Source organism: Passer montanus, unplaced genomic scaffold (genome assembly GCF_014805655.1).
Source record: "Passer montanus isolate IOZ18808 unplaced genomic scaffold, ASM1480565v1 scaffold3, whole genome shotgun sequence".
Lineage (NCBI taxonomy): Eukaryota > Metazoa > Chordata > Aves > Passeriformes > Passeridae > Passer > Passer montanus.
The window spans coordinates 11,160,533-11,188,380 of NW_024367707.1; the positions used below are offsets into that span (position 1 = coordinate 11,160,533).

Genomic DNA, 27,848 nt, shown 5'->3' on the forward strand with positions numbered 1-27,848 from the left:
GGTAAAAATAATTCAATTAATGAAGAGTGTGTCACTTCATATATACTACTTAGGAGCAGCTATGGGACGTGTTTGTCAGGTTAGATAAGGAAAGAAGATGTAGATTTTTACAGCTAGGAGCTTATTGCTGGATTTTTTCTTTGAGTTAAAAAGTTGAATTCACAATGAGAAAGACAGGAGCTTTCTGGTAAGTTTCATGGGTTTTCTGTCCAGTGGATCCTCACTGACCAAGTGGAGCAGAAATGCACACATGCTGCACATGTAGCATATTAATTAATCTTGTAAAATATTTGGATTATTCATAGATTCACACCTGTATGTTTGAGCTCTGGACAGCATCAAAGCCAGAATTTTCAGTGGCAGTTGATGCGGAACAGCAAACAATAATTATTTCAAATCTTCTTCCTGTGTTCCAAACTGTCCTTCTGTAGAAAAAAAGAGCAGCAGTGTGAACTAAACTTGAAAGTTAAGCTTAACCTCAGCTGTTTTCCTAATTGTAGAAGAGTGAACATTTACAGTTTACTAAAGGATATTCTGGCTGCCTTTGTTTTGGAATAGAAAACATGACTTGTTTAGTTTTAAAAACTGAAGACCTTTAAAAACTAATGTAGGGTAGGCTCATGTTGTTTAATTCAACTGGGGATCTTTCAGATTTCTGGCTGATACTCATTGATTCTTCCATTTATATAGTTAATAGCTTAAGATGGGATTTTTCTGGGGTTTTCCTGGCCTGAGTCTGATATCTCTACACTTGATAGTAATGCATCCAATGGTTTCAATGGAAACAAGCTTAGGCCTGTGAAAATATACTAGAAATATCTGTTTAGAGTTTATCAATAAAAACAAGAAAGTTCTCAGTATGCTGTTTAAAGAAGATTAACTTGAATTTGTATCATGGCATCTTTCTTTTCAATTCAGTGGTAGTAAATAACACAATGCCATTAGAACAAAGTAAAACTGAATTGCCAGTTATATGGTAGATGTAAAGCACACTTAAATATTTGTAGAAGAGATTCTTTCAGATGACAAGGTAAGGTAGAAGCAATTTAATGTAACTGGAGACAAGTACCTCTAAAGACAACAGACAAATATTTTTTTAAAAGGTGAGATACTGCCCAGTTTCTGATTGTTACTCCATGTATCCAGGTGTCTTCAGGGATTCCAAAGTATCCCTTTAAGTTTCATCAACAGGCATAGCTTGTGCTCTTAATAATAGGGGCAGATGTCAAATTTTTATGCCTCTAAGATGCTTAGTCATACCTAGGAGATCCATCTGGTATAGATCAAGCCTCAGTTAACTTGTTCTCACCCATGAACTTCCTACTGAGAAAGTAAATCGAGCAGAGCTCCTCAGTCCAATGAAAAAGAAACTTGAATATTATCAATCTGGTACATGTAGTACCAGAACCCCCTTCACTGGCTTTCTTTCTTTGTTGCTTTACACAGGTGACAAGACTAGTAAAATGGAAGGAAACCTTATAGTTGGGACATAATTCCTGGAGCATACCACCAGTACAAGTGACTTTCCAAAAAGGAACAACTGAAATATTTGTCAGTTCTGCAGAAAAATGTGATATAAGAAAGAGAAACAGAATCTTAATATAAAATGCCTGCTGATAGTACAAGTTATTGACAACTGGTATTAACTGCAGTCATCCACATTTTATGAGCTTAAGGATATATATTACAATATATATCCTTATTCTTTTGTGGCTGTTGATTTAGATTAAAGATATAAAACCAATGCTGAGCTTCACAAGTGGTGTGATCCCTGCAGTGGAGTTCTGTGAAATTCCATACCCAATTGTTTACATTAAGTGACGGCTTTAAAATACTGTGGCTTGGGTAGGGACTTAGGTTGTGCTTTGACATCTCTCATGTTACAAGCCTTTCAATAACTTCAATGCAAATTAACCTGATTTAATTTTTAGCTCTTTCACCTGGTGCCAGGATGGTTTGAAACATGATGGACTTGTCAGCAAATGCTTGTTCTGCATAACAGCTACATCTCTGGTAACCATATGTGTTAATGACAAATGCTTCAGTTCTGCCTTGAAGGGAGATTTATTTTCCTTTAATGGTATGTCTTCATTAGTTAAGACTGTATTCTAAAAACCTGACATATGAAGTGCTTTTATGTTTGTGGGAAATTTTATGGCAATGTGATGAAGCAACATAAATTTTCCACTGAAGATTGTCAGTGAAGAAAGATCAAGTTAATACCCCTGTACCTTGAGAATTGCATGAGTAGTTTTAGTATATTGGTATCAGTAGAATTTAATGTTGATTTCTTCTCTCTCTCATCTGTCCTTTCACAGTCTTAGGTGGCTTGCATGGTGGTCTAGAACACTGGACTGCAGCAATTGTCCCATGGAATGTAAATTTCTTGTAGCATACAGTTCTTAAACTGGAAAAAGCCCCTAAGAAAACGGGAATAATCTATTGTAACTTGCATTAAAAGGCTGTTTCTCTCAGAAATATGCTGGCAGTGTTGCAGGCCCAAAGGGGCTCAGCGAGGATCAGGTTAGCAGATGTGTTAAATTTCAAGTGGAAAGGCAAAGACTCACCCACCCTTTGGTGTGCTCCTTTGCTCGGGGCCTGTTTTTCATCCATTGTCACCATAATGTCATCGCAACTTCTGCTGTTGTGGGATCTGTTACCATTCCTTACAATAGGAATGGAGTAAGAATGTGGTCTGCACACAAACACCAACAGGGTTTATAGGTCTGGGAGCTGGGGAAAGACAGCAGCACTGGCTGGTCTGGAGAAGGCACCATGACTTCCTCTGTCTGCGTGGGTTGGGAGAAGGACGTTCAGTAAGTGATGTGATGTGCGGTATCTGAGCAGATGCTACTGGCATCTCCTAGTCTTTATGAAGGGTTTAATTTGGAAGCCCTGTGCGTTAGCCTTCTGCAGAAATGAGAGCTGGGTTGCAAAAGGTTAGGCCAAGGACCAAAAAAATAGGAGTAATGGAGAGAAGAGTGTTAACCTCTCTGATAAAATTTTTGTTGAGCTGTGCTTATCAAACTGTACCTATTACATCTTTTCTGTCTCCCTGCAACATCTACAGTGAAGGCGGATGTATGGAAAGATTAATAATTAAAATATATCGGGAAAATAATACTTTTTTTTTGTTTCAGAAATGCTGCTTTAACTGTTGTGGTGAATGACTTTTTTTGTGTGTGTGTTGTTTCTAACAATATTGTGGTGGGTTTGGTTCAGATTGCAGATAGGCTATTCTGCTTAAGTTGAAGGGTCATTTTTATTTGAAAAAATCTCTAATGGCCACAACCCTTTTGCAAATGTTTCTAGGAAATCCCAGGTCTGGTGAGGTGCACTTCACTCACTGAGACAGTTCTTCTGTGGAAAATGGAACAAAAATCCCCAAAGACTGTTTACACAACTCTTAGACCTCCAAGGACTGTGTTAAATTTTACACCTTACTTTTGAGAGCTATGCTATGCACTTTAATAATTCATCCAAAATATGATTTTGTATAAAAAATGTTACAAATATTAATAGGTCTCTGGAGCTACCAATGAATAGTTATGGTCAAATTTTAGACTGCATATTTAGTCTGTAGAATTTGTGCTAAATTTTACTGCTGAGATTATACTTTAATACATGCTTTAAAAATATTGAAAGATAATGAAACACAGTATTCATATTGGCAATTATGTTTGAGTTTATTGCCTTCAAAGAGGAAAAATAGTAATACATCAAGACAATAGGAATAAGGAGATATTTGTCACAAATATTTTATGTTGAGAAAGGCGCTTCATGGAATTTGTATTTTCATTTGTGTTCCTTTAAAAGGGAAATGAAAATATATGTATCCATCAGCTTGTGGAGATGTGGCTGCTAGTGTGGCTTGAAATATTTAGTGTCTTGCAAACTCGTAACACATGCCAAAGAGAAAGGAAATGCATCCCTGAAATTTATCTTGTGAATTTCATGTGATTATATTGGAAATAAATAGTCTCTCAAGCCCAAGAATGTGAGTGTATAATTTGATGGTACCTGACTGAGTCGTTGTAACATGGCTACTGAAGAGGTGCTAAGCTTGAAGGACAGGTGTGTGTATCCATACTCTTGCCAAAGTTACAAGTGTAGTATATAATGATGTCCCTCTCACACATGCCAGAACAGAATAGGGGAAAATGCAGTGAAACATCACATGGCCAGTGTGTGGTACAGTACAATGCATTTAGCAGTTTTTGGAATCAGAAATTACTCCATGACAATGCAACATACATGGCCCATTCCATGTTTGTGTAGTTTATGGTTAGACTATTTATAATAGACATTTTAGTTGATATAAAAATGCATGGTTGTTATTCTTATTGTGTGTTTGTGGTTAGTTTTAAGGATGTGGGGCAACAGAACCTTAAGCATTTTGCAAGTTCAGAAAGGAAAACTGCCGTGACTGACCCTGAAACTATGGCTTTTGAGGAAAATTTAGTGTAATAGGAAGCACTGAATTACTAATTTTGTGTGTTTGAGAGATGTTAGAAATGTCCTAGATGCAACTACACATTAGTGTTTTAATGTGGATCAGAATTTGTTTTGGGAGTGAGTCTCTTAAGTCATGATCACCTTTTCTTTCGCATTACGGACCAGTCCAAGAGTTCATGCACTGGACTTCTGGATTAACATAACTGGGAGAGATAATCCAGGGAGATGTAATGTGCTTTAGCAACTAATGGGCATAGTGTCCATGGGACCAGACTAGAATTAGTTGAAGGAAAGGGGAAAGTTGAAATATGTGTAGTGCATACATCAAGCCCATCAAGACCAGCTGTTTTGCTCAATAGATGTGTTTCTGTGGTCCACATGACTTCCTAGGGGTGTTTGTAGCTGATTCTGGAATGCTCTGTTGGTAGGCAGTGGAGGCAAATGCAGCCTGTCATAAACAAACCATATCACATGCTGTGGGGAGTCACCCAACTAACCAGTAATCTTATACAGAATAGTAATATGGACTGTAGTTTTCAGTTATAAAATCAAATCAGCATTCAAAGCAGCATGCAAACATTTCTAAAGCATTGAATCCTACAGTATATTGAGAACCAGCTGTAGGTTGTATATGTCTACATTTATATTGTATTTTACATAAGCAAGCATTATGTTTTTAGAATGCATTTTGTTCTTTTTGATGTTAATTTCCCAAGGCTACACTTCTGTCACATCCTTGAGCCAGCATATACTTTTATTATCTCATTATTTCATATGTATAGCAAAACAAGTTTATGACACAACAGAAGAGGTGCATTAGCATTTTGAATGGGTGGGGATTTTGAAATAGAGCTTATGAACAAGTCATTGACAAGCTATCTTTTGCTTCCCATATTAATGCTGTTAGACTAGTTTCTGTTCACTTCAACTGGATTACTTAATCCCAAAAAATGTGTTCAAATTTGGTCCAAATATAGTTTGAGATTGAATATATAGCTTTAATATCTTCAAGTTAGTGTCTGTGTGTCTAATTCCTCCTGTTGCAAGAAGTGAAGTTTATTTCATCTGGATTCTTTTACATATTGGTAAAGACTTCTGCTAAACAGAATAAGACCTCAGTTGAGATCAGTCTTAGAAGTGGTAAGAGTGAAGTCTGTGAAACCACAAGAAGGCAGTCATAACTCACAAGTGTGTGGAGACACAAGGATTCCTGTGTTAATTTGTTTTTACAGCTTGTGTTTATGAGTAGTTTTTCTGTGCATTTGAGAAGACAGTGCTCGAAAAAGAGTAAAGGTGTCCCATACTTAGAGATGCAAATTTAATCCAAGTAATGCAGTCTATTTTCAAAACTACTGATCTTTTGCTGTTTCATTGGTAAGGGCCTTTGGATTTTGATGATTGTCTTTCTAGGAACCTACTAATGATGACAGCCAGAGAGCAAATAGTGTTGTAGTTTGTGATATAGGTGATGTTGGGAATTTTCTGAATTCCTTTTTTAATTACTCTGGTCTAATTTTTTTTTTCTGCTTTTGGTGTATGTGAAGTTGTATCTTTTAATGTTTTGGTCTGTAACAATAATAAAGGTTGACTTTGTATAAATTGTTCAAGAAATATCAACACAAAGTTTATGACAATATAGTTCTATTTTTAGCCATCCATCTACAGGAGGACCCACCATATCTTGTGATAGGAGCTAGCACATTACAGATGATGGCACATAAATCCAAAAGAAAACCCATTTGCGATATCCGTTTTCTGGTGTCAAATCCAGATATTTAAAATTAGGTGGCAGTGAGAGTCACACTCTGACCCATGATAAATTACTTTCGATTTATAGTTGTGAATTCAGAGAACGAATTTTTAGGATGATCAGTTTTATAAGTATTTCTTGCATTCAGTCATCTCTTTAACTTAATTACTTTGGATTAATCAGTAACCACCATTGACTTTTCTATGGTTTAAACATCTGTGGTATAAAAGTAGCTTCCTCTAAGGGCATTGTACATTTGATTTAGTTGTGAGGAATCACAGTTAGTTACAGTAACAGAATAACTTCAGGTGTTTGTTCCAAAATGTGTTCTTGCCCTCAGATTCTTTTTTCAGGATACTGTTGCTCAGTGTTTTTTTGAGTTTTTTCATGTTTTTTTCTTTAAGAGTTGTATGTCATTATAAGATGTCAGAGGAAGTATATATACATAATTAAGTTTAATGCTGAATTTCTACATGTATTTATATAACACAGGCCTAAAGTTATCTGATAGTAATATATTAAACAGTGTGACTAATATGGTGCTGAGTGCTGTTTGAGCTCCTACTTTTCTCACATTAGAGTTCTATGCAGTATACTTTTGTTGCTGTTTTTGTTTTGTTCTGGTAGGTTTCATATGCTTTTTTTGTTTTCTCTTGTTTGGGTGATCTTTATTTGTTTTTGGTGTTGAAGTTTTCCTTTGTGCTTTTACTAACTAGAATAGGGGCATTACTTATACATCAGGAGTAAATGAAGAAGTTATTTTGGACCTTAAAGCACAGTCTTGTGCTGTCAGTCTCAGCCTGGGCTGGCTCCCAGGGCATGGAGAGCCAGAGGCTGGGAGTGACCTCATTGCAGGGTGTGGCCTCCCTGATGGGTGGGCAGAGCTGGGTGCTGGTATCAGGGTCATCAACAGCCTCAGGCATGGCAAAAGATGAGCCAGGGGCAGGGAATGCCAGGGACAGCTGTGGGATGAGTGGGCTCATGGTGTGCTGGCTGAAGGACAGGGCTCAAGGGTTGTAATCAATGGGGACACATCTGGCTGGTGTCAGGTCATCACTGGTGCTCCTCAGGGTTCAGTTCTAGAGCCAGCTCTGTTCAGTACATTTATCAGTGCTCTGGATGCAGCAGGTGAATGCACCATTTGTGCAAGTTTGCTGATGATACCAAATTGCGATGTGCTGGTTCTTCTTTTGAGGGATGAGAGGCCTTGCATAGGAATCTAGATAGGTTAGAGCATTGGGCAATGGTTAATTGGATGAAATTTGTCAAGTAAAAAACATTGGATTTTGCATAATTCTGGGCACAAGTATAAACTGGCAGAGGAGGAGTTGAACAGCCCTGCAGAAAAATACCTGGGCTGACTGGTCAGCATCAGGCTGAGTAGGAATCAGCAGGGTTCCAAAGCAGCTGAGAGGGAAAATCACGTCCTGGAGTTCATCAAACACAGCACCACCAGCTGCTCAAAATGGTGATTATCCCACTGTATTCAGCATTGGTGCAGCCTCACCGAGTGTGCTGTGTGCAGATCTGGGCCCCACATTTTAATAAGGATGTGAAAGTCCTTGAATGCTCCCAGAGGAGGGCAACAGAGCCAAGTGACAGGCCTGAAAGATGTCCTGAGAGGTGTAACTGAGGATTTTGGGCTTGTCTAGTTTGGAGAGGGGGAGGAGTCTCAAGGGTAACCTCATTGCTCTTTCTGAAAAGGGGAAGTGGAGAGGAAAGTACCAATCTCTTCTTCCTGGGATCTGCTGACAGGGCAGATGGTAATGGCTCAAAGCTATGCAGTAACATTCAATTTATTATTTGTTGATGCTTACTTTTTTCAGTTTCATTCTTTATTAGAAGCATTATAAAGCAAAAGAAATCCCTTACTAAGGAATTATTTCTGTAAAATACAGAAAATGTACAATGAAATCAGAAACTATATAAAGAGCAAAATGTAGTCATTTCAGTTTGTATTTCCTTCCTTTCTTTCCTGAACAGAAGCCAAGGAACCAGAATAGTATTGCTAATTTGTTCTATTTTATGGGTGTTTTCATCTCATACTATTCTTCTTTTATCCATCCACGGCTTCTCCAATGAATGGTCTTCAAACTTGACATTCACTGGGCAAGCATGTAGTAGAAACAATGCTAAAAATATGTTTGCATAAGTTACCCTTGAAAGAGCCAGTCTTGTTTCTGAGGTTGACCTCTCTATTGAACTTCATAACTTTGTCCTTCACCACCTGCAACTCCATGTTTCTCCTGTTCATTTCTAGAGTGGTTTGGTTTCACTGGCCAGGTTTTAGTCTTCATTCCAGCCTGTTGTTCAGTCATCTCAAAGTGCATAAGGGCTTAAATTTGTTGTAACTTGGTGAAACTATGTAACTATGAACACCTACTTCTGGGGTAGGTGTTCATAGTGTTGTATAACAGGGTGTCCTCTCTTCATTTTCCTGCATTATTTTCAAATAAAAATATATTCCTGTTATTTATATACAAAAGCATAACTAAATGCCATAGACCAGAATGGCTCAAAGCTATGCAGTAACATTCAATTTATTATTTGTTGATGCTTACTTTTTTCAGTTTCATTCTTTATTAGAAGCATTATAAAGCAAAAGAAATCCCTTACTAAGGAATTATTTCTGTAAAATACAGAAAATGTACAATGAAATCAGAAACTATATAAAGAGCAAAATGTAGTCATTTCAGTTTGTATTTCCTTCCTTTCTTTCCTGAACAGAAGCCAAGGAACCAGAATAGTATTGCTAATTTGTTCTATTTTATGGGTGTTTTCATCTCATACTGTTCTTCTTTTATCCACGGCTTCTCCAATGAATGGTCTTCAAACTTGACATTCACTGGGCAGGCATGTAGTAGAAACAATGCTAAAAATATGTTTGCATAAGTTACCCTTGAAAGAGCCAGTCTTGTTTCTGAGGTTGACCTCTCTATTGAACTTCATAACTTTGTCCTTCACCACCTGCAACTCCATGTTTCTCCTGTTCATTTCTAGAATGGTTTGGTTTCACTGGCCAGGTTTTAGTCTTCATTCCAGCCTGTTGTTCAGTCATCTCAAAGTGCATAAGGGCTTAAATTTGTTGTAACTTGGTGAAACTATGTAACTATGAACACCTACTTCTGGGGTAGGTGTTCATAGTGTTGTATAACAGGGTGTCCTCTCTTCATTTTCCTGCATTATTTTCAAATAAAAATATATTCCTGTTATTTATATACAAAAGCATAACTAAATGCCATAGACCAGGAGAGGTGGTACTTTGGTTCCCCTGCCTATACATTTACTACAAGTTTGTGTTTAATCTTGATAGAAGGGCTTTAAGGAATACATTTTTATTTGGCATTTCCTATCTGTTGGTTTTGATATCTCCCCCCACTAAGTGTACAGACTTCCATGAAATTCATTCCTAAGTATATACTTTTGTATTTGGGTTCCATATTTCAGAGCTGGGCCAGGGGACACACAGCACTGGCATAGATAAGTACCTGTATTAATTTGTGTCATAGTGAACATGCAGTCAGGAAATGCATGTTAAACCCAAATTATACTTTGCTGTTACTTTTAACTTCAAGATGTTGAGATTTTTGAAGCAGTACAGAAAATGTATATTGGGAGCCTCTTTTTAAATTCATCATTGCAGCAGTTACTGATTTGTCCACTTAAATGTTCTGTTTTACTTCAGTGGGTACTGTTATTTGAAAGATTTATTTCTGTGCTTTTTTGTCATTTTGAAAGAATCAGTGAGGTTGTCAGGAGAGGCCACTTCTGGGAGACAGTGGTTTCACATAAATGTGGATTGAAGATTGGGCAGGGAAGAAGAGACTTCCAAAACTGATAATAGATATCAGCTACTGTCATAGCGGATGAAGTAGCTAGTTAATTTTCATAGCTCATGTCTGGCATTTCAAAAGAAGGGTTGTATCTCCTAACATAATTATGGACAGCAATGCAAATTGAGTAATTTTATACTTTTTTTTTTATGCTGTTCCAATTAAAGACCAGTTTGTACTTGCTTGTGAATGTTATTAACTTTTTTGCCCCCCATGGGGCCCACTGTAGGTAGAAGAAGATTGATTTTTTCCTTGCTTCTCTACATGTACTTTTTTTCTTACAAGAGATGCTGGACAGCTTTCCTTTTTTCAAGGCACAGAATATATATGTTTGTCTTAATTGTTTAGGACAAAGGGCATCTGTAGTTTAACAAAGGAAATAAAGTGTTCACAAATACTTGCTGAAATGAATGTTGTAATATGATCTTGTAATCCTGTGAGTCTTGTAATATTTATCTGTTGTTTTGTTTTAGTTTTTTTCCCCTCCTGTTTTGCTATTGTAAGCTCTTTTTCTTGTACATGTCAAACAGCCCTGGTCTTTGAAGGTCTGATTCTTGAAGTTTGTCTACCATTTCCTTCCTGGCAAATTGAAAGTGTGTGGGGCTCAGGTGGTGACCTGAGTTCCTCTAATCCATCTCCTATGTGCTGTTGGAGACTGCTTTAGTTTCCTCTGCCTGACATCTTTCATATGATGTGTCAGGCCTGTGAAGATGGGATACTTGGAGTTTACCCTGTTGAGTGCAGTTTGCTCTCTTCAGTATGCAGATTAGGATGTTTCAAGGCTGCCCTGAAGATACGCTGTGCAAGGTTTATAAATGGGTAGGAAAAATGGTATTTAACTCTTCCTTGAGGCCATTTCTGCACTGCAGATTGAAGCCACCACTAAAGATGAAGTCAAAAGTCTCACCAGCATGAGTGAAGTCAGAATTGGGTTTGAAGAAAAATGGACATGACGGAACTGAGAATGCAATGTGGAAGAATGTAAAATGCTATGGAGAAAACACAAATTGCTGATTATTTGAAATTATGGTTTCAGCCAGGTACACAGGCATAAGCAATAATCACAGCTGAATGTTTGTGATTAACCATGTGTTAGGATGCAGAATGGGGAGGAGAGCCTTCATTTAGAATTTGTGCTTGCTCTGATACCTTGCTGTTCAAAGGAAGCCTGTAGAATTTGTTTTTCCTTATACAATGAAAGATCATTCACACCATGTTAAAGTTGCTAAACAATATTTTTACATTTTAACTCAAGTGCTAATAGGTTTCAGTAGAGAAATTAAAACAGTTGTAGATGTTGAAGTTATCAAGTAGGGGAACCACACATCTGGGCATTTATGGCTTTATTGCCTCAAGTAACAGATCTAATTTAAAAGCAGAGGTGCATTTTCTAGTCCAGTGGAAAGTAGCAGCGTAACTGAAACAAAGTGGTGAGCTGCTACTGATCTGTTATTGCAATCAGCTACTTCTGTCACATTTTATGTGAAGAAGAAAGGGGGATAAATTGAAACTAGCACATAAAATATTGTTTTAACATTGCTGCTGGCTAGATTTGTAAATGGAAATAATAAATCCTAATACAGCATTGAGAGTAATACTAAAGAATTCCCACTAGCTTATGTTATTTACAGCTATTCTAAAGTTTTATTTCTTTTATTTATGTCTCTTTCCAAAGGGGTTGGACCTGAGATGGTGCTCATAGTTAGCTAATCTTATGCTATCAAATCTCACTTTTAGCTAAATTTTACCATAATGACAGATAAAAATGGTACAATATTAAGTAGTATTGCATGGTAATCTGCAGAAAGATAAAATAAATTTTCATAAAATATTGAAATTAAATGGTATGAACTGATTGTTTTAAAGTGCTCGTAAATAACTGCAAATAAGTGGAAAGGAGTGAAAAAGAGTGAATATGTCTTTATGTTTATTATCCCCATAGCTTCCTTGGTAATACAGGAGTAGAAATTGTTAGCATTTCAGCTCATATAAAAAAAAAAAGGCATATAAATTTTCTGAGGTTCAGATTAAGAGTTATGATGAATGACAAATCATTCTGTGATTCTATGGAGGTTGTTGAAGTCACAAAATGATGGAAGTTGGAAGGGATCTTTAAAAATCATCTAGTTCATCCCTCCTGCCCTGGGATCTTCCGTGAGTTCATGCTGATTGTTGAACAGTTCTAATGATAGAGCATCCACCACTTCTCTGTGCAACCTGTTCCCCTCTCACCACCCTTATCTAGGGAAGAAACTTTTTATGATCCAATCTAAATCTGCCCTGTTTTAATCTGTTGCACTTTGTTCTGTCCATACAGGCCTTGGTCTCTCTTTCTTGCAAGTCCCCTTTATATAACAAAAGGCTGCAATAAGGTCTCTCTGGAGCGTTCTCTTCTCCAGGCTGAAGAACCCCAAGTGTCTCAGCCTTTATTGAAAGGTGCTCTGATCCTCAGATCATTTTAGTGGTCCTTCCCTGGACCCGCTCCAACAGGTCCCTGACTTTCTTGTCCTGAGGATCCCAGAACTGCATGCAGTACTCCATGTGTGCCTCATGAAAGCAGATTAAAAGAGGGCGATCCCTTCCCTTGACCTGCTGGCCACATCTTGGAAACTTTTGTGAACATATGACTACATACTTGTATGAAGGCATGCATAAACATGATCTTCTTAAACATTCACAAAGAGAGATCCAGCTTCAAAGCATAGACTTCATAGTTGTGGTAGAAAACTGTATTTAAGCTTACAAACGTTGCTGAGATCAGAGCACAATGCTGCAGTTTTGAAAAACTATTGTGGTTGTCTCCATTACATGATTCTAATGTATCGGTTTCTCCTTCTGAATTGTATATTGGCAGAATAATTTTTACTTAATCTGTGTGAGTTTTATACATAAAAAGTTTTGTATTGTTGTGTTTAAGAGCCAGCTGGCAACAAAGCTTGACATGTGCTCATTCAGTTCATCTGTGGGTGGGACTGGGGAGAGTATCAGAGCAGTTAAGGTAGAAAAACCTTATGGGTTGTGATAAAGACAGGTAAAGCAAAAGCCATGCACACAAGCAAAGCAAGGAATTATTTCACTGTTTCACAGAAGCTATCCCCTTTGTCATGCTTAGTGGTGATTTGGGGAAACAAACACCATCACTCCAAATATCTATCCCTTCCTCCTCCTTCCCTTGCCATTATATGTTGAGTATGATACCATGTTTTATGGAGTATCCCTTTGGTCAGTTGGGGTCATCTGTCCCATCTGTGTCCCCTCCCAACTCCTTGTGCACCCCCAGCCCTTCCTGGTGAGATGGGGTGAGGAGCAGAAAAGGCCTTGATGCTGTTTGTAAGCACTGCTCAGCAGTAACAAAAACATCCTCATGTTATCAACACTGCTTCCAGCACAAATCCAAAGCATAGATCATACTGTGAGGAAAATTATGCCATATGAAACCAACATATGTAACATATGTGTGCCATTCCATTATTTTCATCACTCTAATAAAAAGGAAAAAAAAAGAAAAAAGAGAAAAATATATAGAGCTGCAATATTAGTACTTTGCATTCTGGCTTACCTGAATTCCTCCTCCTCGGAAACTGATTTCCAGATTTAGAGTTGGTGCCAACAGTGACAGAATACTGCAGTCACATTCCCTGTGTGAATACCTTGCCTAATTCCTATGAAAAGATGTCCTTTTATTCCCTCATAGACTGACAATTGTAGGCCAGTTCTGAACAGCAGATTTACCAGACTCTTCAGCCATTCTTTTTCCAGAGTATGGATTTATAAATGATGGAAGAAGTACATGCATGTAATGTCCTAAGTACGTCAGCTTAGGATATGTTGCAGGGTTTGTACCCCATTTCTCATGTTCAGTCATTTAGGTCTTCCTGATGTTGTTTCAGTCTTTCACTATACAGAAAGTAAATAATTATTTTGTTTCATCTTTTAACACCTCAAATGTACACTTCTGGGTTGTGAGTTTTTTTCAAAACTGACCTTTCAGAAACATCTCTAGAAGAACAAGAAGATGTTGTTTGCCCCTTTGACAGTTTCATACTTGTCTTGCTCTTCTCATCATGTTTTCCTTTAGCTTATATTATTATTTTGCATGTTATACTGTACTGGTTGTTTTACTGCAGTTAGGATTAATTAGAGCTATCGTGTTTCCTTATCTTGGAAATGCACTTTATTATCAAAAATATAAAATAAAACTGACACAGGTGTCTTTTGGGAAACTCATATTGCATTTAAATGAATAGAAACATTTATGTAAAGGTTGTTCATTATCTTTACTTGACAATATGTTTTAAATGTTGAGCAATATTGAAATGCAACTAATGGACTCTTCATGAATCACTACTAATCTATATAAATTTCTTAAATGTAAGTGTTAACCTTTTGCCTACTACTTAGCAATTCTAGACAGCAAGTGTTTACAAAGATGGACTGAAAGATGACTTTGTTCAGTTTTCCACCAAATTTGCCTGCTGAAATGCTTTCCTAACTTTTTAATGTTCACTTTACACTTGTGTGAGCCTTTAACTCCACAAAAGGGACTAGCAGTCAGGATTGGTACTTACATTGTGGCACAACATCATTGTCTGAGCAGAACTGGATGGTGTATTCCATTTAAATATGTTAGGGTGAGCATGTCTAGCCTGAAAGAAATATTACAATTCATGTATATTTCCTTTGTCTTTCAGAACAATGGGTCACTTGCTTGGTGCCAGAATCATAAACAGTGTTCAAAGGTAAGTCCTGTTTTTTCCTATCTGCTTTCAGTCTCTTGACTGTAGATTAAGTGCTTTTCTTCTTAGCCTGTTTTCAGAAGTAACTGTTTATATTTTATTTGGAAACCTCAACCTGTAATAAAATAACAAAAGTTAAAACCAAGTGATTTACTCTTTCAGGACAAAGGAACCATGTTGGAGGATACATATCAAGCGTAGTTAAACCGACATAATTCTGTCATTTTAAGAAAGTTTACACTGGCTAGAAACTGGTGTCTCATTTGTGGTTTTTTCAGTATTTTTGGTCAGAAGAGAGTAAAACTGTCAATAACTGTCAAAAAATCTTCCTCCAATAGCATGAGGGTATTTCAACATTCAACATTTCGTTCAGTTTGGGTATTTAATTTTTAGCGTGAACCTGAGTTTCTTGGAAAGTATTCTTGACACAAATCCCAGTGGCTCCACTGATGCTCCTTTCTCATTCTGGCATTTAAACCCTGAACGCCTAAAGGGTAGATGGGCTAATTGTAAACTGACTGTCCTGTGCAAGGGTCTTTCTATGGTGCCTGGGTGGAAGCAACAACAATTTGGGAGCTTTAGTGGGTTTAGCTCAAGAGGAATTGAACATTTGTTGCTGACTGTTCATAAACCTCATGGAAGCTGCATTCATTCTAAATTTGCCTAAACGTCCTAAAAACATGTTTCTATGATAATTTAGGCCTTTTTATTCATGAAGGTTGTACTGAAAATGGAATTAAATCTAAGTAGCATTGTTCTGTATTGTTTCAATAATGCAATTGATGTTAAATGCTGATGCTAACCTTTGATTTTAACACATGTTGATTTCTTGTGTACTTTAAAGAATGAGATTACACATTCGCTGATCTAGCTTCTGCTGACGTAAAAGGGAAAATGGGCCGATTTTTTTGACTGTTCTGTTGCAGGTGAATAAAACAAAGTTGATTGCTTTTATCAGTATTAAAATCCAGGGTATAACAGTGTCAATATAAGAAAATAATGGAATGGAACATTTCCTATTAGCTGTGCCACATAATCCTGCTAAGGATTTCACTTCTGCAATGAAATCTTATAATTTTTAAAATTCCTCTTGAAAAGACCAAACAGATGTGCAAAGCACATATTTAATGATAACTGAAGTGCCTTTGCAGGAAAGCATGAGGGCCTTGTTCCACAGTGATCCTGATAAATTTTAAAAAAAATTTAGTTGCAAAGCCTACTGTGGTAAGTAATCTGAAAGGTTTTCCAATGGTTTGTGTCTGCCCAACAAAGAAGGAATCACACAAGAAAAGTAGTCCAGGTTTTAAAGCAGGGCAGAGGTTACAAGAATATCTCTCTGAGTCACTCCCAAGTTTATCAAATCCACATGAACTTTACCTTAAAATTGAATCAGTATCTTGAAACCAGTGTAAGAATGCTACAAATTAATATTATATTGTATTACAAAACAATGATAGTTTAAGTTTTAAATTACTTAAAATGTGCTTTGCAGTCATGTTACTCTGTTTTTCATTCTTTCTTGGGAAGGTAATATATTTTCCTTAAGAAAGCAGCTTTGCTATATTTAGAAAATAAATAAATGTAAACTTGGCCAAATTTTTAGCGGAGCTAAACTTAAGCATAATATTGTCTTTCCAGCAAGGCTTTGATTTTCTGTGTTTTGCAATGCAAAGTTAAACAATTGCTTTAACTAGATAAAATTTTCAAAGTGATTCAGGGAATTCAGTTAACCTTTTAAAAATGCAAATTCCTTTTACTTCTTCTCAGCACCTCGGTGGAGGAGGTTTGTATTAGTGTGGCAGGTACTGGAAGATTCCACAAGGAACGGTGTGCTGCTCAACCTTACTACAACTAACATGGAAGGCCTTGTTGGAGATATAAAGGTTGAGGGTAGCCTTGGCTGCAGTGACAATGAGATTGTGGAATTCAGTATTAGGCAAGAAGGAGGCAGGGCAGCAAGTAAGCATGGACTTGAGGAGAGTAAGCTTTAGCCTCTTTAGGGATCTTCTTGGAAGAATCCTGTGGGGAAGAGGGATCCAGGACAGCTAGTTGATCTTAAGGATCACTTCTGCAAGGCTCAAGAATGATGCATCCTGGTGAGCAAGAAATTTGGCAAAGTGGGCAAGAGACCTGTGTGGATGAAAAAAATCTCGTGTCATTTCTCCAATGTAAGTAGGAAATACACAGGAGATGGAAACAGGGTCAGACCACTTGGAATGAATACAGAGAGGTTGTCAGAGTGGGTAGAAATGAGGAAAGGAAGGCCACACATCTGGAATTAATGGAATGGGGACTGTGGTAACAGAGGACAAGTGAGAAAGCAGAGTTGCTGACCACCTTTCTTGCATCAGTCTTCTTTGACAAGACCAGCCTTCAGGAATCTCTGACACAGGAGATCTGTGTAAAGGAGTGTTTGTTGTAAGGTTTCCCTTGGTTAGGCTCTGATGGGATGCACCCACAAGTGCTGAGAGACCTGGTGAACACCCTAAGTAGGCCTACCACAATCACCTTTGAAAGGTTGTGGCAATCAGGGGAAGTGCCTGAGGACTGGAAGAAAACAAATGTCACCAGCCTTCAGAAGAGGCAAGAAGGAAGACCTAGGGAATTTACCAACCAGTCAGCCTCATCTCAATCTCTGAAAAAGTGGTGGAGGGCCTCACTCTGAAGTCCATCTCCACGTGGATGACAAGTAGATTATCAGGAGTAGTCCTTGACCTATCTGATGGCCTTCTGCAATGAAACAACTTACCTGGGTGCTTGGGGAAATGCAGTGGATATTTTCTACTTCAATTTCAGCAAGGCTTTTGACACTTTCTCGTGATGTCCTCATCAACAAACTCAGGAAGGAAGGACTGGATGGATTGGGAACTGAGTGACTGGCAAATTGCAGAGGGATGTAATGAGGCACAGGGTCTGGCTGGGGCCTGGCACTTGTGGTAGCCCCCAGCGTTCATTACTGGGCCCAGTACTGTTTCTCTTGTTCATCAGTGACTTGGATGAGAGGGCAGATGCCTCCTCAGCAAGTTCACTGACAACACAAAGCTGTGAGGAGTGGCTGATACCACAGGGTGCTGTGTAGCCCTTCAGAAAGACCTTGACAGGCTGGAGAGATGGGCAGGGAAGAACTGCCTGAAATTCAGCAAAGGCAGGGTCCTGCACCTGGGGAAGAACAAGCAGAGAAAACAGCTGGAAAGCAGCTCTGTGGAGAAGGACCTGGGGGTGCTGGTGGACAGCCATCTGTCCAGGAGCCAGCAGTGTGTCCTGGAGGCTAAGAAGGTCAGTGGGATCCTGAGGGGCATTAGGGAGAACATTGCCAGCAGGGAGGTGATCCTGCCCCTCTGCTCAGCCCTGGTGAGGCCACAGCTGGAGTGCTGTGTCCAGTCAGGCCCTACCCATAGGAAGGTCTGCTGCCTTCCTGGGGGCCTGGGTAGGGATGTCACCCAGAAATTTCCTAATCTGGAGCAGTCCTGAGACTACTACTCATTACTGATTTTCCACATAGGGGATGATGAAGTGGCAACACATAGTCCAAGGATGATCAAAAAGGACTTCAGTGCCTTGGAATGTGTGGCAACGGAATCTGAGGCACTAGTTATAATTTCCTCTATACTTCCAGTTGAAGGCAGCAATGCTGGAAGAAACAGATGGGCTGAGTCTATTATTGCATGGCTCTGTGACTGGTATTACCACCAAAATGTTGGTGTTTTTTACCATGGAATGGTTTATGCAGCACCAGGCGTGCTTGTACCAGTAAGGACTCACCTTTCTCAGGGAGAAATGTCTTGCCATTTCAGGACAAGGGGAAAGGATTCGTGTGTTTATGTAGAGGCATTTCAGCCTTCCACATTCCCAGGAGCCACTTAAATGTTTCTTCTAGCATTGACACACTCATTAGGATTGATACTACATGGTATAGAATTGTGTACTGAGGTTCCATTCATATTTGGTCTAGGTAATGAAAATTAAAATATAGTGTTTATTTTTCTTCCCTTTACCAGTAGATTGCTGGCAGCCTTTTGGAATTGCTGAGTTATGCAAAGGTGGACTCATAAACAACAGCATAAGGAAATAGAGCTGCAAAGTGGAGAGACTGAAAAAGAAAATGGGCTGGATTGAGCTGGGCTCAGCATTTCTTAACACAGTTAAGAACCAGCACCAGAATTCAGGACCAGTACCTGGATCTCAGTCAGCTCAATCCTAGACACCACGGGGGTAAAAAGCTTATCTGGGTTGAGAACCAGAAAAACAGACACTCCCTTCTTTTTTTTTCTGTATACATGACTACATAAAACCCCAGCTCCTGTTGCTGACAGCTGGTTCAGTAGAGGAATTGAAAATAGAACCTCTGCAGAGGCTATTGTCCGGTTGGGGAAAGACAGTTAAAGCTGATGAATCTAGTTTTCTTATGCATCTGGCCTAAAGTCTTCCATCACAGCCAAGTGTTTGGCAAAATATTGCAAAAAATATATTCATGCCTGTCATCTTCAGAATGTCTTTAAATAATATTTTGACATGGGTTATGCCTGTATGTAGGCAAATATAATCTATTTATATAGGTTATTTATTCCTCCTTTTCCCATCTTTCCTTTTCCCATAGTTGGATAACTAATAATATTTGTTATGATATATCAAACTCTGAGTTACCTAAGTGATTATTTTAAAGCATTATGGGGTACAGGTTATATACAGGATGAAGTAGTGTCTGTATATGTAGAGATTTCATCTAAAACATAATTCAGTTTATTTCCAACACAGGTAGTCAGTCAGTTTTGCTACTTGAAGAGGTGCTTCTCTCATTTGATAATTTTTGTGGCCCACCTCTGGACCAGCTTTAGGAGGGGCACATATTTCCTGTGCTGAGGAGCCCAGAGCTGGAAGCAGCACTCCAGGTGGGGTCTCACTGGAGCAGAGTAGAGGGACAGAATCAAACTCCTCAGTCAGTTGATGACACTGCATGTGATGCAGCCCAGGATGCAGTTTGTGCAAGCACGCGCTGTGGTCTTATATCCAGCTTTTCATCTACCACTACCCTTAAGTCCTTTTCCGCAGGGAAGTTCTCAATCCCTTCATCCCCCAGCCTGTATTGATACAAAGGATGGTCTCGCCTAGGTCAGCACTTTGCACTGGGTCTTGTTGATCCTCATAAAATTCCCAAAAGTGGGCACACTTTTTAACTTGTTCAATGCCCTCTGGATGGCATCAAGCATGTCAGTCACACCACACAGCTTGGTGTCATCTGCAGAGGGTCTTGCTTAGGGCCCCCTCAGTCTTGCTATGCCACAGATGACAATAGTAAGCTGTACTGATGCCCAGGGGTCTGGTCACCTCTAGGGAATGCCACTGTTTGGATGAGACCAGCCAACCAGTTTCTCTTCTACCAAAGAGTCCAACTATCAAATCCATCTCTCTAATTTGGAGAGAGGGATGTTATGAGAGACCCTGTTACAGGCCTGATTAAACCAAGCCATGCTGTGTGTCTCAAAGCACCTCCCTATCCTCCGTGTGCTTTAGCATAGCTTCTAGAAGGATCTGTTCCATGATTTCCCAGGAACAAGGATGAGGCTGATAGGTTAGTAGTTCCCAGAATCCTTCTTTCTACCTTTTTCAAAAATGAGTGCAGCGTTTCCCTTTTTCCAGCCACCTGGATCTTCACCTGTCTGCTGTGACTTTTCAAATATTATGGCAATACATCAGCCAATTTCCCCAGGTTTCTGGGAGACATCTCATCAGGTCTCCTAGACCATGCATGTTCCAGTTCCTCAGGTGGTTATGGGCCTGATCTTTGGTTACAGGTGGAGTGACTTTGCTCCTCCAGTCCCTCTCTTGCAGCCAATCCACTCGGGAGGTGTGGGGAAAAAAAGGTTGCCTCTGAAGTCTGAGAGGAAAAATGTTGAAATACCTCATCCTAACCCTATTTGACCATGTCCTTGTATTCTTGCCCGGATAGGTGTGCATACTTCCACTGCCTGTGCATTTCCTTCTTGCCCTTTACCTTGACCAGAAGGTCTTCACTCATCTATGCAGGTCTCTTGCTATCCTTTCTTGATTTTTTACATTTGGGGTTGAGAGTTCTTTTGCTGTATGGAACATGTCCTTAAAGATCTGCTAGGTCTTTTCTGGTACCTTGTCCTTTACAGTAGTTTCCCAGAGAGTCCTGTTGACTATCATCTTGAAGAGCTGGAAGTTTACTTTCCTAATATTTAGGGTCCTGACCTTATTCTTTTCCTGACCTTATATGCCTGATCCATATCCCTAGGACTGTAAACTTCACTAGTCCATGAACATTGCATCCCAGGTTGCCTCTAACCTTCATATCACTGATTAACTAACTTGGTTAAAACATTACAATAACCATTAAATTTGCTGATCAATCTTTCCCTAGCTGCTATATGTGGATTTAAGAACTACTTGTTAGATGAAATACTGTCAAAACCTGGCCTAAGAAAATAATATGCAAGGCTGACTGAAGTACTTCAAGGGTAACGACTTTGCTTTTTTTGTGAACAGCAATAAACTGTTCTATGTTGTGTTTTGAATTCCTTCACTGACTTGACCTTTGCTCTTGGATTTAACTTTCACGTCTTTATTTAATTGCTGGGTTGGGGTTTTTTCCCTCTCCTTAATTTACCCTCTAAAAATTTTTATGTGATATTTTGTCTCTTTCTCTCCACTAGTGTCACTATTATGTGTGCCTGCCTATCTATCTGTTTCATAAAAACCTATCAAAGAATCAGTGAGGTTTTTGGAAAACCCTTTCACATCTTTTAATGAGGGGTCAACTAGAGCACGTTGTCCAGAACCACATCCAGCTGGAATTTTAGTATCTCCATACGTGAAGACCGCAACCTCTCACGGCAGCTTATTTCTGTGTTTGACTACCTGCACAGTAAACGAGTGTCTGTATTTCTTGTTTTTTGATTTGTGTTTATGGCCTCTTGTTTACTCCATAGGCATGAGAAGAGCCTGGCTGCCTCCTTTTCATTGCATCTCAATGGATATTTATAAACATAAGTAAGATCCTCTGAACCCTTTCTCTAGGCTCATCAGTCCCAGGTATCTGCACTTTTTTGTATATGGCAGATGCTCCAGCCCCTTAATGAAATTCTTGGCCCAGTATATTCTTCTTTTCTACTTATGCTGTCTAAGCCCCAGATGACTCATTCCTTCTGCCATTTGCAAAGCTTCTGTCCTTAAAATCCCATTGCCTTCCCGTGGCCATTCTTGTTAAATTGGATGTAAATGCACAGCTTTTGCTGTTCTTGCTCCATTTTTCTGGTTTGTTTTTACAGTGTGAGCTCCACAGTTCTAGGGCTGTTCTTCTCAAGTACTTGGAAGTGCTGTGTATATAACAGGTGTTTCCCTATAAAAACAACAGAGCTGATTGCTGCTGAGCGTAACGTGAAAGGGCAGAGTTCTGCATTGATGCTGGCTTAGTGAAAACTGTATTTTAGACCTAAGGTGGTCTAAAAGGGGGATGAAATGACTAGGAAAGGCATTCAAGAGTTTGTGAAGTAGACTTTTTTTTTTTTTTTGCAGCTCCTTACACAAGGTTGTGTTTTTTTTTGTAGGCAGCTGAAAGTCAAGAGACCGGCAGGCATAATTTAGAGCTGCATGTGCTGTGGCATTTACAAGGACTGGAGATAAATGGGGATCATCATAACACACTGTGAATTGCAATACAACTTTCTTGTTCCCAGTGGCCAAGGCAGCGGTCCCTGATTGATTGATTCTATGAGAGGGCTGAAAGGCTATTTCATGAGTTTTCAGAACTGAGGAAAATGTGAAAATAAAGATAAACAATTTACGGATTCTGCAGCCAAATAAACATAGTGTTTGACTATCTCAAAAAGACAGTTTACTTTCTATTTAGAATAATATACACTCCTGAATTCTGTATTCCAGCAATTGTTTCAGGCTTCCAGCTGAGCTCTTTCCAGAGACAATGCAGGTGGAAAGATGAGTTAATGGTTTAAACAATTAGAGATTTGATGCAGTGTTCCATCTGTCAAAGCCCACTGAAATGAAAGCTCACAGTTTTAATTTGTGCCTCCAGCATCTAACTCAGTCTGAAATGGTGTCAGCGATTTGCCCTGCCCACAGTAGTGTTATTCTTATGTTAAGCATTCTGTGCACACATGCTGAGAGACTTCTATCAAACATATTAGTGTGCATTTGAGAGATCATTAGCCTGAAGTAGCTGAAACATTCTAGGTTTCTTAGCCAGGAAGCTCACATCTCTGCTGGAAAGTGTGTTGAGCCACTGTTATTTACACAATAAAGCTAGAGCAGGATAGGGATAGCTTTGTAAAGTTTAGCAGGAATAGTGGTACTGTGATTGAGGTGGCACCCATAAAAGTGTGAGAAAAATGAATATTTTGGTTTTTTGTCTAAAAAGATGGAAGGAATAAAATTTTCTTTCTTCATCTCCTAGACAGATTGTTTTTTCTTTCATCTAGTAAAAGCTAAGGTAAAGCAGTTTAATAGAATCGGAGTTCATAAGAATTGATCAGATTATGGTTCTGCTAAATAGATAAAAAGTCATAAGCATATAAGAAATAAGGCAGGTGTGATATTTTTTTTTTGCATTCTCATGGATTTTTTGATTTTTTAAAATATTTAGCTATAAAAAGGTAGAGACAACTGATAGAACCATAGTGGTTAGATGATTAAAGCTGTACTAGCTAATAAATAGGGTGACTGAAGTTTCTGGATATTTGTTTGGGGAAATAGAAGAAAGAGCTTTGTGATTCAGTGTTTGTGTTTATATGAAAGCATTAGTGTGTAAGTGTGTTGTGTTTACAGGAATCCCTTTGTTCCTAAGGGGCTTGAGAACAGGCAAATAAACAGAACTGAAATCCAAACAATATTTGCAGTATTCTGTAATACTCTGATGTATTGCTCTATATTTGTAAACACCAAGTTATATTTTTTGGGGTACTAAAAAACCAGTTGTGTTAGAACATGAAATAAATGAACATGAAGTAAGTTCATATTCTTTACAGTTGCTATATTGGATCACATCAGTCGTCCTTCTAGTCTAACATGTGAGTTACCAGCTGGATTATCAATAGATAAGTAAACCTGTAGGTCTGCAATAACCTACTGCTAGGAAAAAAAACTTAAGCCCTATTACTTGTTTTTGTGTGTTATTGTGCAATGTAAAGGACACATCCTTTTCAGAACACTAGTTTTGGCTTCTCAGCTCCTGCTGCTTGCTGTTTTGTGCACCTTAATTTTTTTTGCCTTGGAAGAACAGACATTAGGACTTTATGGAAGGTGTTTTGCTTGGTCTTCACTCTGAATGAGGCTGCTGGTAACTTTCTGTCTCTAGTAAAACTGGTTACAATCAAATTACTGTTTTTTTTTTCCCTTGCTAAAAGATTATAATGATGCCCAATCCCTTATGAGGGATAGAGAGGAAAGGGTCAGATTGGTTTTATGTCCCTGTAGCCCAGGTTTTGTTAATGAGGAGTGCTGAGTTTCTCATTGATCTTTAGCATGGCTTTAAAGAAACGTTTGGTTCGTTGGAGCTTGTCCTTTTGGGCCAGTTGTATCTGTTCTAAGGAGATAATCAACTCTGGTCACTGTGCTGTTTGAAATTTGAACTCCTGAATACTGAGCGAACCGAGCCAATGCTGAGCATAACCAGCTGAAGATTAAGTAACCCTCTTTCAGAGGAAGGACACAAAATTGTCATTAATGACTGAATTGTACCAATACTGGCTTTGAGGGTAATAGCATAGAGGTTTCAAGTCTGTTCTGAGAAAAGCAAGTGCTGGCTTTAGATTTAAATCTGCATACACTGTGGTAAATAGAGACAAACACATTTCTCTCTAAAGGGAGAAATGTGTGCATGGGGATGCTCACATATAAACACAGCAGATATTATTGAAGCTGGCGTGCTGAAACACTAAATGCTTCTTTAACTTAGCTTTATCTGCTTCAGTGAACACTCTTCAAAATCCAAGGACATTCAGACTGCGGAATCCTTTATTTAGAGGTATTTGAGCACAAAAATAATCCCTTCCTAGAAACTTTTGAAATACCAATGCAGCTATTCAGTCTAATCAACTGTAAATTTTTTGTCTTCTGAAAAGCAGTTGATTAACATCTAGCAGAAGGATAATTATCATTGGAGCAGCACTGGTCAGACAGTAAAGACAGACACAACTGCTGAGATTGAGGAGAATTAGCAGTAAATCTTCTTGAAAACAAGTAACAGATTTGTATTCCAAAATCTTCAGTTTTGCCAGGTCTCTCACCACTCAGTTTGCTCAAAGCTTGTACATATTTTTTGTTAGTTTTTCAATAACTTTGTGTGCTACATGCAGAGAGAAATATGTGACACGAAAGTGTATTTGGGATTTTGATTTCCCAAATACATTCTTAGTTTCCAAAGCTTGACTGCCTGAATTACTATTAGGAAATTTTAAGTCAGAGAATCTGTACAAAATTTATATATTTGCAGTTGAGAGGAGAATCTTAACTTTATTATGTTACATTTCATTAACCTAATTAATTTGTAGTGCAAAACAGTCTGTAATAGTCTCTTCAAATGTATGGTCCTTTTCTCCTCTTGTGAGAGACAATTGCAGAGTTAGGTCAAATACAGCTCTAGTTAAGTGACAAAGACAAAATGTACTTGCATTGACCTTTAATGTAGTAATAAAATACATTCAAGCCACTAGAAAGGGACATATGTCTGTACCTTAACCATGACTTCAAAAAGAGTTTTGCTTGATTAGACCCAGGGCATTATCCAAAACCCACTGAAGTAAGGAATACTGACTTTCAACAAGCTTTATACCCATCTATAAGTTAAGATTGTGCTTTTTCAAGTGACCTCCCTTGGAGTTTCTGGATTATTCTAACATTGAAGGAGATATGAAAGTGTGCTTAGGTAGATGGAGTTACTGTGCTGGGAGGGAGGCAGACAAGCAGGGATGGAAGTGCCCTTTTCTCCGCACATTCATTGAAGTGTAAGGAAAGCATTAAGCTGGAAATGAGAGCTGTGACTCTTTTCTACTTTTGAGTGCCTGCAAAGAATTGAAAAGCTCTCTGAGCACAGAGGCATGATCTGTCCTTAAACAGAAATTGCAGGTTTTATTTGGTAACACTGTGATATTTAATCAGACGCTGAAGAGTTAATTGCCATTTAGCACTGACTGTATATTAGAATAACTCTCTGTGCACAACAGACAAAAATGCTTCTGAAAGGGTGCAGTGTTAAAGAGCGGGTTTTGTGCTACGAATTTTAAGTAGATCTCCTTATTGAGTTTCCTTAAAAAAGTTCTGCTTAAAGTCAATTCAGGGTGTAGTCTCAGGTGAATGGGTCAGAAAGGTAATTGGTTCTGACAGTTCTTCCATAATATTCGCATCTACTATATGGATTATAAGCATATATTCTGATCTTAGTAATATCAACTGTTTTTAGCTATTTCTGTGTCCTGAGGAATTTAAGTGCACAGTGGAAGCATATAACTAGGGAGACAGAAGTCCCAATATGGAGAGAGTGACAGGAAAATATTCGGGCCTTTCTTCTGATACCATAAACTTTCTGATGTCTGCAACGGTTCTAAAGGCAACTTCTTGCAGTGTAATTTACATTTGGTTTGCATCCTCATTTTAAACTAGTGAACAATTACTTGGGGTGTAAAGTGAAAGGGAAATTCAAAGCCATATTTATTGAATGTTGACATATGCATTTAATCCATATGGAAGATGGGTTCATGTTCAGCGTAAGGAATTGTCCATGCAGGAATGCCAGCAGGATCCACTACACTGATACGAAAGAAGACATGGATACTATTCAGCCTTGTTTTGATGCTGGTGTGTGTACAAAATGGATTTCTTGTTACACGTAGGTGTTTTCAGCTTATGCATTTAGAAATTAAAGGATTGCTGTAATTAAATCTGTAAAGGAATTTTTTTCCTGTGGAGTGTGAACCAGAAGACTGAGTTATCAAGGACCCTTTCCCCAATATATCTAATATTCTGTTTGCTTTAAGTTGTAAAACCCGTGGGTTCCAAAGAATGTTGGAGTTTGCAGCCCCTGAGTTTGAATAAAGAATACAGCTGACTATGTTTATTTTCCCCATAGAAGTGTTATTGTTATATCTAAAATCCATTAAATTTCAAAATCCACAGGTTATGAGCAGAAAAAAAAAACTGAGTTACAGCACTTGGGATTTGAACTGCACCCTCCAAAAACAGTAGAAATTTTCCAGAGCTAGGAATGAAGAATCAAATTTTAAAGTGGTTTCATATTAGGATTGAAATATTTTCATCTTTTTGGTTTATGTGAAACATTTAGCTGCATTGTTTCTCACTGAACTTTGAGCACCCTCAGGAAGGAAATAGACTTAATTTTGTTTTCCATAAATATGACTCTAGTAAACAACAGAATATTGGTTAAACAGTAGTTACTGCTTTATAGTTTTTTTTCAACTTTGTCCGCTTAAATCAGGCTTTAACATTAAATGGATTCTCCTGTGTGCTTTTCCTAAATCTGAAATTCCTTCAGTTTGGCCTGAGAACATGATGCAGAGCACCAAACACAACCCTGGCCTGGTCCATGCAGTTTGCTGGGAGGAGAACTAAGCAGGTTTGCTTGCAGGAATGCTCATGGGAGGGATGGTCAGACCCAGCAGGCAGAGCTCGGTCTGGCTGCACTCGTTGCCTTCTGTTTGGTTCTGGACCATATTGTTGAGTGATATCTGAGGATATCGTTATTCACTCACCAGGAGGCAGGTCTAGAGCTCCTGAAGGGCCAGCAGCAAGGGAGGGAATTGCAGGTTTTTGGGTGAGATTTTTGAAATATTAGGATTTCTATCTGCAGAGATAATAGTAGAGCTGATGAGCAACTATTTAAATCACTGAAGACACTACCAAACCTGTCTCACCAAACCTGGATCAGCAAATGTTTCTTAAAGAAACATTGTTTTTTCAGAGAAACTCTTCAACATCATTCCACTGCTGATCTATTCTGCTTATATACTATTCAGTATTCTATTTTCCTTTCATACTTATTGTTGAAGGTATCTGAGTGACAGAAGTATTGTGTTTCTTTAGAGA

General features: G+C 38.5%; 1 protein-coding gene across 2 annotated transcripts in view; it reads left to right on the forward strand.

Moving 5' to 3' along the window:
- ANOS1 (anosmin 1) overlaps positions 1–27,848 on the forward strand; it is a 129,013-nt gene that overhangs the window by 10,309 nt on the left and 90,856 nt on the right. Inside the window, exon 2 of one of the 2 annotated variants that reach the window (XM_039714402.1) lies at positions 14,730–14,777. The exons of the other annotated variant lie outside the window; for it this stretch is intronic. Coding sequence (XP_039570336.1) covers positions 14,730–14,777 — 48 coding nt within the window. The remainder of the gene's footprint in view (positions 1–14,729; positions 14,778–27,848) is intronic. 2 annotated transcript variants of the gene reach the window in all.